The sequence below is a fragment of the Ursus arctos genome, unplaced genomic scaffold, assembly GCF_023065955.2.
Source record: "Ursus arctos isolate Adak ecotype North America unplaced genomic scaffold, UrsArc2.0 scaffold_9, whole genome shotgun sequence".
NCBI lineage: Eukaryota > Metazoa > Chordata > Mammalia > Carnivora > Ursidae > Ursus > Ursus arctos.
In genome coordinates this window covers 57,332,667-57,342,848 of record NW_026623111.1, presented here as the reverse complement: position 1 = coordinate 57,342,848, position 10,182 = coordinate 57,332,667, and the positions used below count along the sequence as shown (strand labels likewise).

Here is a 10,182-nt window from a genome sequence, read left to right as displayed (position 1 = left end):
GATTCTGAAAATTAACTGCTGATTTTTATTCCCCTGGATATATCAGTTGCCTGGGACACTAAAATAATATGAATTGGTTTTGAAATGAAATGTCACTCGTGGAAGAAAAGTGCAGAACAATTTGGTTAATTTAAACAATGGGGAGGAAGAGACAGACATCTGAACTACATTTCATAGGCTAAGGAATGTTTATTGGACTTTTGGACACTACAGAAATACAACTCTGCACTGAGGGGACCCTGTGGTTACACAGTGATCTTGCAAGAGGAATAGAGACCAGCATGAAGACCGCTGTACCCTTTAGTTATTTTGGAGGCAAATATATTAATCACATAAGGTAACATTGGATGTTGCTTCTCATCTTTGGAAGCTGTGAGGGTGCCTTTGTTTTCCAGAAAATGCTTGGTACAGAACCATCGGATCCCACCTCTCCATAAAGAGGAAGGCTGATGAAGTAGAGACAGTGCTTGGCAAGCCACAGGCAAAAAGCATTCTTCTTATTTTTATAGATCCAACGCAGTACGTGAATTTTTGAAATGAAGGAGAATGCAATGAATCAAGGAGTAAATGGATACATAAGAAAACAAATGAAATTTCCAACTGTAGCTCTTGGCAAGGGAAACTCCCAGATATTCAACAAATTATAAATGCAAAAGAAAGGCTTGAAAATTGTCAAATGCCTAAGGTTAACCACACTGAATGTTGGCTCTAGTCCCTCGGAGACACCAACAGTTGGGTTGGAATGAGGGAAGCTAGATTTTAGGGCACGCGTGGGGCTCTGGTGCTCCCTCCCTGCGTTGCAGGAGCTCAGAGGAGCTTAGAGCCCGCTTCTGGAAGTACTGCCCGCAGGCCCAGCCCCCGAACCACCCCTCCGCGGGCATCCGCGGGCATCCGCGGGCATTCCCTCTGCTCCCCACCTACCTGGCTTACTCCCCACAGGGGAGGGAAGCGGAGTCAGGTGCGACCCAGCAGGGGGAGTGGGTGAGCTGGCCCGAGGGCAGCCCGAATATGTCCTTGAGTGTGGGTGTGGGTGTGGGGCGATTTGGGTGGAACAGCGTGGAGGCCACCACGCCGGAGTCCCGCGCCTCGCCGGTGGGGTGTGTGCAGAAAGAGCGAGGATAAATAGGAGGCTCCCTCCTCCCGGCCGCACTCCCGGAGCCGGCCGCCCGCCCGCCCCGGGTGTTTGCCTGCCCAGAGGCCTGGGTGCCAGCCTGAGAAGTACTTTCGTTTCCGGCTGGCCCGGGAGAGTAGTTTCCAGGCCCGCCCTCGGGCGCCCGTGGCCCGGGAAGGGGCACAGGAGGAGGCGGGAGACTCGTCCAGGGGCTGCCCGGCCCCGCAGCGTGGGGTTGATGGACCGGGCCGCCCCGGGCAGCGGCGTCAGCTCCCTGCCACTGCTCCTGGCCCTCGCCCTGGGTAAGTGGCGCGCCGGGCACTGGAGCCCCAGGAGGAAAGTCTGCGCTGGAGTGGCAGGGAGGGCGAACCCCGATCCGCGCGGGCATCCGGACCCCAGGGCGCGCTGGGGCTGGCAGGGCCCGGGCGGAGCTCTCTGATCCTTGGGCGAGCGCGAGGTTAAGGTTTCGGCACTTGGCGCCTAGGGCTGCACCTGTTGGGGCTGCCTGAGGGCGGAAGGGATCCCGCGGCCCGACTGCTGGCGCAGGTGTCCGCGAGTGAGGGGCGTGGGAGGGGAGCCCACCGAAGAAGGAGCCGGGGAGTCTGGACGGGGCAGGACAGCTCGGGGCAGGCAGAAGAGAGGGAACTCCCTGGCTTAGGATGAGGCCCAGGAGTGCCGAGTACGGTGGAGAGCAATTTGCGGGGTGTGTGTGCACCCTGGGTGTGTGTGCGAGATAGGAGGGTGATTCCTGGAGGCTGGGAATGGATTAAGATTCCCGGCCCTGACCAGGGCCGTGGGGAGGGGCTGGAGAAGAATAGAAGACAACTTTTGAGACCTTAGTCCCGGCTGCTGATAGGGACAGGGAAATAACATATTTTACTGAGGGCACTAACTAAGCAATGCAGAGATGTTTTACTTGGAACCTATTATTTCCTATTTTAAGATGAAATGGGAGAGGGAAAACTTTTCTTCATTGAGAAAAAGTAAACTTGGACTGTTCAGTTCAGGAGCACTGGGTGAGGTCCCGGCCTGAGGGAGGAGTGGTGGGACTGGAGGAGCAGGATGCCTGGGCCCCCTAGAGGCTCTCCTCACTTCCTCACTTCCTTGGGAGGCAGTGTTGGCAGAGAGCGCTGGAACGCAGGTGCTGGGGAAAGTTCTTGCAGCTGGATGTGGGAAGGGACCAAGGCATGTAGGTGGGAAAATCCTACTACATCAAGACATCCACTCTGCATCATGGTCATTTTGAGGGAGGGAGAAGGAGGGGGCAGCAATATTTTGTAGTCTTAGCTCGGCTGAGGGTAGGGACACCTGGGCTTGAGGGGTTAAAGTGGGAGGAGGGGAGTCTCCACAGCTTAAATGTCTCCTTGATATCACCTCTACCTTCAAGCCTGGGGAAGACTGGACTTCTCACCCGGTGGGGAAAGAGGTGGAATCTACACAGGCATTTTCATTTGGCTATGGTCCCTGGAGTAGGAGAGGTGGCTGAAAATGTGTCATGACCTTGTCGAAAGTGGATCTGACTGAGGGCCGTGACTAGAGAGAAGGGACTGATTTAAGAAACCCAGCAGAGGAAGAAGTGAGTGACAATGTGGTAGGGGCATCGCACGGCGTCTGAAGATGATCAGTGGGCAGAGAGAGTTAGGTCTGGAAACAGGGCTGCTGCTTTGGGTAGCATTCCTTGGATGAAGCAGGCGTTTCCTTCCTCCACCTTGTCTGGACGGTCCAACAAAGCATTGACTGAAAATCTGCTAGAGTCAGCAAGATGTTAGATTATATGGGGATGCCAGTGGGAAGAGGGCTCAAGAGATTCCTAGACTTGAGTCCTGCCTTAAAGATGTTATGTTGAGGGACGCCTGGGTGGCTCAGTTGGTTAAGTGTCTGCTTTCGGCTCAGGTCATGATCTCGGGCGGGGGGGGGGGGGGGGGTCCTGGGAAGAAGCCCTGTATTGGGCTCCCTGCTCAGTGAAGAGTCTGCTTCTGCCTCTCCCCTCCGCTTGCGTGCTCTCTCTCTCAAATAAATAAATAAATAAAATCTTTAAAAAAGAAGGGTGTTATTCTGAATTTGGGAATGTAAGACTAACCAATAAGAAACAATAAGAGAAACATCCCTAAAACCAAAGAAGGGCTGGCTCGCCAGGGAGGAACGAAGCAGCGGGGAAAGCTGCATGAGGGACCTGCGTGGGGGCCTTGATGCTTGGGTAGCATGTGAAATAGGCAGGGGAGGCCAATGATAGAGCCACTGTGGGCCAAGGGGACGGAGCTGGGGGCCAGAGGACCTGATTGTCTCAGGTGTAATCCAGGTCCTAAGAACTCGGTAAGGCCTAGATTAGGGCACTGTGCTGGCAGATGTCTCATGGTAGAGGTGACTATTCCAGGTTGATAGACATTCTTCCCCTTTTACCATCATGTAGTGCTTTATTTTTTCCTCAAAACTTGTCACAAGGCAGAAATGAAAAGACAAAACAAAACTCTAATCCAGTGCTGTCACACACTCGAGGTAACCTGATCGCGCAACTGCCCTGTTGAATGTTCGGCTTAGGGAACCGAATTGGGTCTCCAGATCTCCTCAAAGCACCACTGCAGGCAAAATTCCAGAGGATGTGAATAGTTGGCATCAGTGTTCCCATAAAGTGGGTCTATTCTCTCACACATGCTTGACTTTTCAGTCCATTCCTAATTTAAATCTCATACTCAATGTTATTTACTTTTTGAAGAAAATGTGAGCAATGCACTGTGTGATGCACTGATTGTGTGTGTGTGTGTGTGTGTGTGTGTGTGTGTGTGTGTGTGTGACAGGGGGAGGGGTGCAGGGGTGGGGAGGTGCCTTGAGAACAGGCATGGAGCACACATGAGGCCTGCTTCCAGCCCTGCCATTCTGTGACTCTAAGATGTCTATAAGTGACAACTTTCTGGACATTGTTTTTCTCATTTGTAAAACGAAGGAGCTGCTTTCGAGGAGCCTAAGGTCGTTAGCGACTTGACGTTGTACTCGTCTATAACTAACGTTGCCACTGGGAAGTGTCACAGAGATTTTTGTACAACACTATGTAACTCTCATTTACTTTGTAATGAGATCTTTGTTTCATGCAAACTTTGTCATTACAGAGAGAACCATAGATGCTTATTTCTTTGAGAAATATGGTAAAGAGGCCATAACTTTGGGGCCCTGGGTGGCTCGGCTGGATAGGCATCCAACTCTTGACTTCAGCTCAGGTCATGAGCTCATGGTTGTGGGATCAAGGCCCCACTTCCGGTTCCAGGCTCAGCATGGAGTCTGCTTGAGATTCTCTCTCCCACTCCCTCTGCCCCTACCCCAGTTCCTGTGCACTTGCCTGCACTCTCTCTCTCTCTCTTTAGGGGCGCCTGGGTGGCTCAGTCGGCTAAGTGGCTGCCTTCAGCTCAGGTCATGGTCCCAGGGTCCTGGGATTGAGCCCCGCATCGGGCTCCCTGCTCAGGGGGGAGTCTGCTTCTCCTTCTCCCTCTGCCTCTCCCCTCTGCTGGTGCTCTCTCTCTCTCTCAAATGAATAAAGAAAATCTATAAAATAAAGTAAAATAAAATAAGTAAATATTTTTTTAAAAGAGGCAACAACTTGGCTTAACGTAGTTTTTTATCTCAAAGAAATCAGATTATCTTTTTTTGATTCTGTTTTTTGATTTTTCCCTCTCATCCAATTGCTGTATAAAACTAAAACGGAAGTCAAAACTCGTGGAAAAGGTAAAAACAGTGCTACCTCTTAAAAAATGAGTGAGTTTTAAGATTAAAAATATGTTCCCCTCCTCATTAAAATTAAAAACATGAGTATTTGTGAGTTGGTCTTTGGGAGGTGTTTAAATTCTGCCTGAGACTACGAGTGCACTCACGTGGACATCCAGCTTCCAAGTCACCAAGCGGGTAGGCGGCAGCATGACAGTCCCATTGTACACATGGAGTAACCGAAGCCCCAGATGCTGAGAGATTTTAAGCTTTGCCTCTGCAGTTATACTTCTGGCTTAGAAGAGCATGAGGAGTATTTTTTTCCTCTTCAAAATCCCAGGTTTTGCATGTAAACAGCTGTTACAAATTGATTTTTGCTATTGCTCCATTCTCGGTTGCTGTGTGGAAATTCCCAAATAATTCTGGAAGATCCCACCACTTGCAAGCATGCTTTGTTATGTCCAACTGGAGGTGTCCTGCTGATGCTCTGGTCTGCTCATGTCTGTGCTGAAGTCAAAGGTCCTGAGGACAGAGAGTCCCTATATCTGTCCCAGGGTCTCTGCAGACACTGCTCACCCCAGGATCCCCGAACTCCTCAAGTCCTCAGAGAGCCCAGTGCAAGAACCTCATCTTGTTTTTTCTCACCCTTTTATTGTAGTCAGCTCATGTCAGGACATAGACACTAGTGTCACGAGGAGATCAGTCGGGGGAACAGTCAGAGGGACAGGCACCACGCTGTACCTCGAACCAGCTCTCTGAACCATGGACCTTGCTTGTGAACTCTCCACTAAGATTAGCGTCTCCCCAGGAGGGGCCAGACAAGCCAGAATCCAGCCTGCGTGCCCTGACCCTGATCCTGATACACTTCCCAAGTTGCCATGACAGAACCCTGGGTCCACAAACAGTCTGTAGACCAGGGGGTCGGGGTCAGGAGGGCACCGCGGTTAAAGGGAAGAGGAGAGCCATCTGATTAAAATGGGCATGCTTTGTAATGCTAATAACAGCTAGCTTTCCCAGGCGTATTTGTGTCTTAAAGAAGGAATCTTGGTTGCTTAAATGAATCTCTAATTGTTAAAATTTAAAGAAATGAGATTTTTTTTTAGATGGTTGGAGAGAGAGGGGGTATTTAATCTTAATTCAGATCACTTAGGCAATAACCTACCTTAATTATCAGCAAGGTCAATTCCAATAGCCACAAAGTACTTTTATATATTCTTTACATTTTTTTGAGGATATGTAGTATGTTATTTACCTGACCTGTAGAGTAGAGGCACTGATTCCAAAATGGTGATGAAAAGTATAACCGAAGTATAACAATGTTTGTGTTCAGACTTTTTTGTTTAAAAGTGCCTGAGTTGGGGCGCCTGGGTGGCTCAGTCATTAAGCATCTGCCTTCGGCTCAGGTCACAATCCCAGGGTCCTGGAATCGAGCTCCTTGTTGAGCCCCATTTTGAGCCCCGTGTTGAGCCCCACATCGGGCTCCCAGCTCAGCAGAGAGCCTGCTTCTCTCTCCCTCTCCCACTCCCCCTGCTCATGTTCCCTCTGTCTCTCTCTCTCTCAGTCAAATAAATAAACAAAAATCTTTAATAAAAAAAAGTGCCTGCATTGATAGTATAATACGATGTTATTAATATAACATTTCCCTCATTGCAAAGTCTTGGGTTTTTTCATTCATTTAGCTTTATTTACTTTATTTGGACGGGGGATGCATAAAGAGTGCCTGGCACGTAATAGGAGCTTAAAACATTAGTTAATTGGCTGAATGAATGCAAGTTCGTGACAATGTCCAGTCATTAAAAAAACAGCAGATTTGGTAAAGAAAACAGCTCTAGTTCTTGTTGGCAAAACATGCACACGATTGGAGATGTGGAGAGACCTGCTGCTTCATAGTTTTTTACTTGGGACTTGCTTGCAGCAATGCTAGAGGCCCTTTCACCAAAGGCTTTTGTTTCGCAAGTAGTAAGCATCCTTCTGTTTCTTCTGTTCTGTACGGGGATTCAGACTGCTCCGTGTCTCTCAGTGTTTGCTTCAAGGGCGGATCTCATCAGTCACAATAGGGGCTTTTAAAATAAGTGTTTCAAGGGCGGCATACTGTATGGTGACTACCATAACCTAATAAAAAATTATTGAAAAAAATAATAAATGAGTCTCTTGCACAGCAAAAAACATAAATAAAAAATAAAGGGTGGCAGGAAGGGCCCCGGATTCAGGGCATTCTCCAAGGGGTCATTAAAAACCCTTTGAATTCTATGAGGTGGGAGGTAATTTGCTGTCTTGTTTGATTATAACTTTCCTTTTTTTTTTTCAGCTATTCTTTTTTCGATTTTGATTTTTTAATTTAAATGCAATTAATTAACATATAGTGAATTACTAGTTTCAGAGGTAGAGGTCAGTGATTCATCAGTCATATAACACCCAGTGCTCATTATACCATGTGCCCCCTTAATGATGATTATAACTTTTTCTAATATACGCATGTTTCATTAGCTGGGAGTAACCGAGTTGCTATGTTTGTGGTTTCTATTTAGTATTAAATGGAATAAAACCCTGTGTTGGATCCTGTAGAAGTTGAGACAGTTTGGCTGTGGAGGCTGACTGCAGTCCGACTTGTTAGCGTTGAAGAATCCCTATTAATCTAACATTATGTGCAAATATTTCATGGCCATCAGTGGTCTGGATTTCTTGATGGTTAGACTGAAGCACGTGCACAGACCCATGTCCCCCTGCCTCGGGGTGAGTCACATGGTCCAGGCCTTTCTGGAGCAGGAGAGGACAGCTTGCCTGCACCTCTTACTCCTGGAAGCCCAGTCCGAAGGTCAGGAAATTGTCATCAGGGCTGAATGAGGCACCGTTAGGAGAGATGCAGACTTGACTTTTTCATGACCACCTTCCCACTGAGATGTCATTCTGAGTTTCTGACACTTGGCTGGTCCCATCTCCTAGGTGACTGACTCAAGATGTTGCTGATGACACAAGAAGATCCTTGCTTGACCTTTGCTATGGGATCTCAACATAACCCTTTACATTTGGGGGACCTTTACGATTGAGAAAGCACTTTCATATCATTATCTCATTTGATCTTCACACCCAAAATAGTAAGAGAGCAGTTATGTCGTATGCATGCCAGGCACTGTTCTAAGAACCTAATAACTCATTGTATCCATATGACACTATCCATCTAACACACACGCTAGACATCATTATCATTCCCGGTTATGTAGGGGGGTGTGGACTCAAAGGCATTGAGTAACTTGTCTAAGGTTCTGGCTTTATGAGCATGAACTGTGAAGATGAGGTAATGGGGCCTGGATCATAGTAGATAACTTCTTGTTGCTGAACCAGGTAGACAAGGGAAGATGGGTCACTGAAGTGCGGTGCAATGGCATACACCATTGCCTTGAAGAGGGACCCACTTCTTCTGACTTATTGAAAAAGCACTGAAGTTCATCCTAGTTGTTTCCACCCAGCTTTGCTTTCCCTGATGCCTACCCGTATATTTGTGGCATCCCCAGCTCTGGATATGCCTCAGGTTCTTGGATTCCTGGCTCTTTGTCCCAGCCAGGAAACCTGCCTACTTATATCCCAGGTGCAGGCCATCCCAGCCAATAGTGAACCGTTGGTGGGGTGCTAGTCCTGAGAGGACCCACAGGCCTATGAATGAGAATGGCTAAAACCAGCATATCCTGAGGCAAGATGATGTTGTGGTCAAGAGCATGGGCTCTGAGCTAGGCTATGTCTAGGCATGACTGCCCTCGTGCTATGACTTACTAACTCCTCGATCTTGGGCAAATCTTTTCAACCCCTTTGGCCTCAATTTCTTCAGCCTTAAAAGCCAGTAGTAATAGAACGAAAGCTATCGTATGGGTTAGATTAGTTACAGCACAAAGCACTTCAAATGTGCCTGGAACATAGTAAGTTCTGGATAAACATGAGCTATTATAATAGATAGGATATAATAGAAGGAATCATTAATTATGATCAGTGTATTTTTAAAATTATGGATATTTTGATTCTGAGTTCTTCCTTAATATAACCAGGGTCTATCAATTGATAGAAAAACGTTCTCTTGCCTTTATTTCTCGAATTCCTGCTCCCACTAGCTATGAAAGAGGAAATAGATAAAAATTCTCAAAAGAGTTCTATTTGACTGGTTTCGTTAGAAAGGAACAAATGTAAAAAATAATCCTGCAAAAGCAAAATGCATATCTGCTTTCTAAAAACGTCTCTATAGATTCTTCTTCATCTGCCAATTTCGATCCTAGTTTTAGGCAGTGAAGAGCTCTACAGCCCTTGCCTGGCAGTGCCTGCAAAACCCAACATCTTAAGGTTGGACCAGACACAAAAGTCAGCCTGCACTAGCAGAGAAAAATAAAATACTTAGGAGATAATTTTAATATTTTAGGCAATCTCATCAACTTATTTGAATTAAACAAATAATTATCTTAATTAAATAGAAATAAAACTATCATTATGGAAAAATGAATAATGACACACTGTCAAAATTTGTTTCTAAAAACCAGAAAAATGGAAAAATAAACAGAAATTGTTTTGGAGAGATTTCTTATGACAAAATAGCATTTTTTTCAGATTATAAGGAGTAGACAGCCATGCATAAATGTTGTTGTTCCATAGTACTGTCTTGTAACATCAAGAAAGTTATTTAATCTCCTCGTGCTGCATTGTCTCATCTAAACAATGGTATCAGTGATAATAATGCCTATCATCTGGGGACATAGGATTGTTTTGAGGATAAAATGAGATAATTCAGGAAAAGATTTTAGCAGAATAATTGGCTACTAAGTGTTTAATATATTATTAATATTCCCACCTTTGTGAATATGTAGATAATTTAAAATTATTTCATAGGTATTGACTGAAAAGGAGAAAGAGAATGATTGCGTTCCTTACTCCACTTGGAGTGTTGGTGCTTGTGCTTTGATCAAAGGAAATGGCTGTAAGATTCACCACTGGAAGCAAAGGGAAAAAAGCAGGAATCTGCTCCATCGTAACCATGCTTTCAATAATGCCTTCAACTGTTCCATTAGAATGTAAGTTCCATGATGGCAGAGATTTTTGTCTGATTTATTTACAGCTATATTCCCAGGGCCTAGAACAGTGCTCGTACGTAGTAAGTGCTCAATAAACATTTGTTCAATAAACGAATCTGAGTGCACATAGCACAGGAGTCCTCCTAGACCAGTAGCTTCTCATAGTCAGTCACAAAGATCACAACGTTACTTTGCATACACCAAACACGCGCAAACACACACACAGCCTACTTTCCATTATCAAAAACAAAGAACCCTCAAGTTTCCCAATAACTCTTTATACTCCATCTTTAATGCCTCTGAATTTGCAAAAAAATGACTTATTTTAGG

General features: G+C 46.2%; 1 protein-coding gene across 1 annotated transcript in view; it reads left to right on the top strand.

Annotated features, from left to right (window-relative positions):
* Positions 1 to 1,009: 1,009 nt before the first annotated feature.
* The window catches only part of BTC (betacellulin), a 46,292-nt gene continuing 37,119 nt past the window's right edge, over positions 1,010 to 10,182 (top strand). Inside the window, exon 1 of the mRNA XM_026509961.4 lies at positions 1,010 to 1,413. Coding sequence (XP_026365746.2) covers positions 1,350 to 1,413 — 64 coding nt within the window. The 5' untranslated portion in view covers positions 1,010 to 1,349. The remainder of the gene's footprint in view (positions 1,414 to 10,182) is intronic.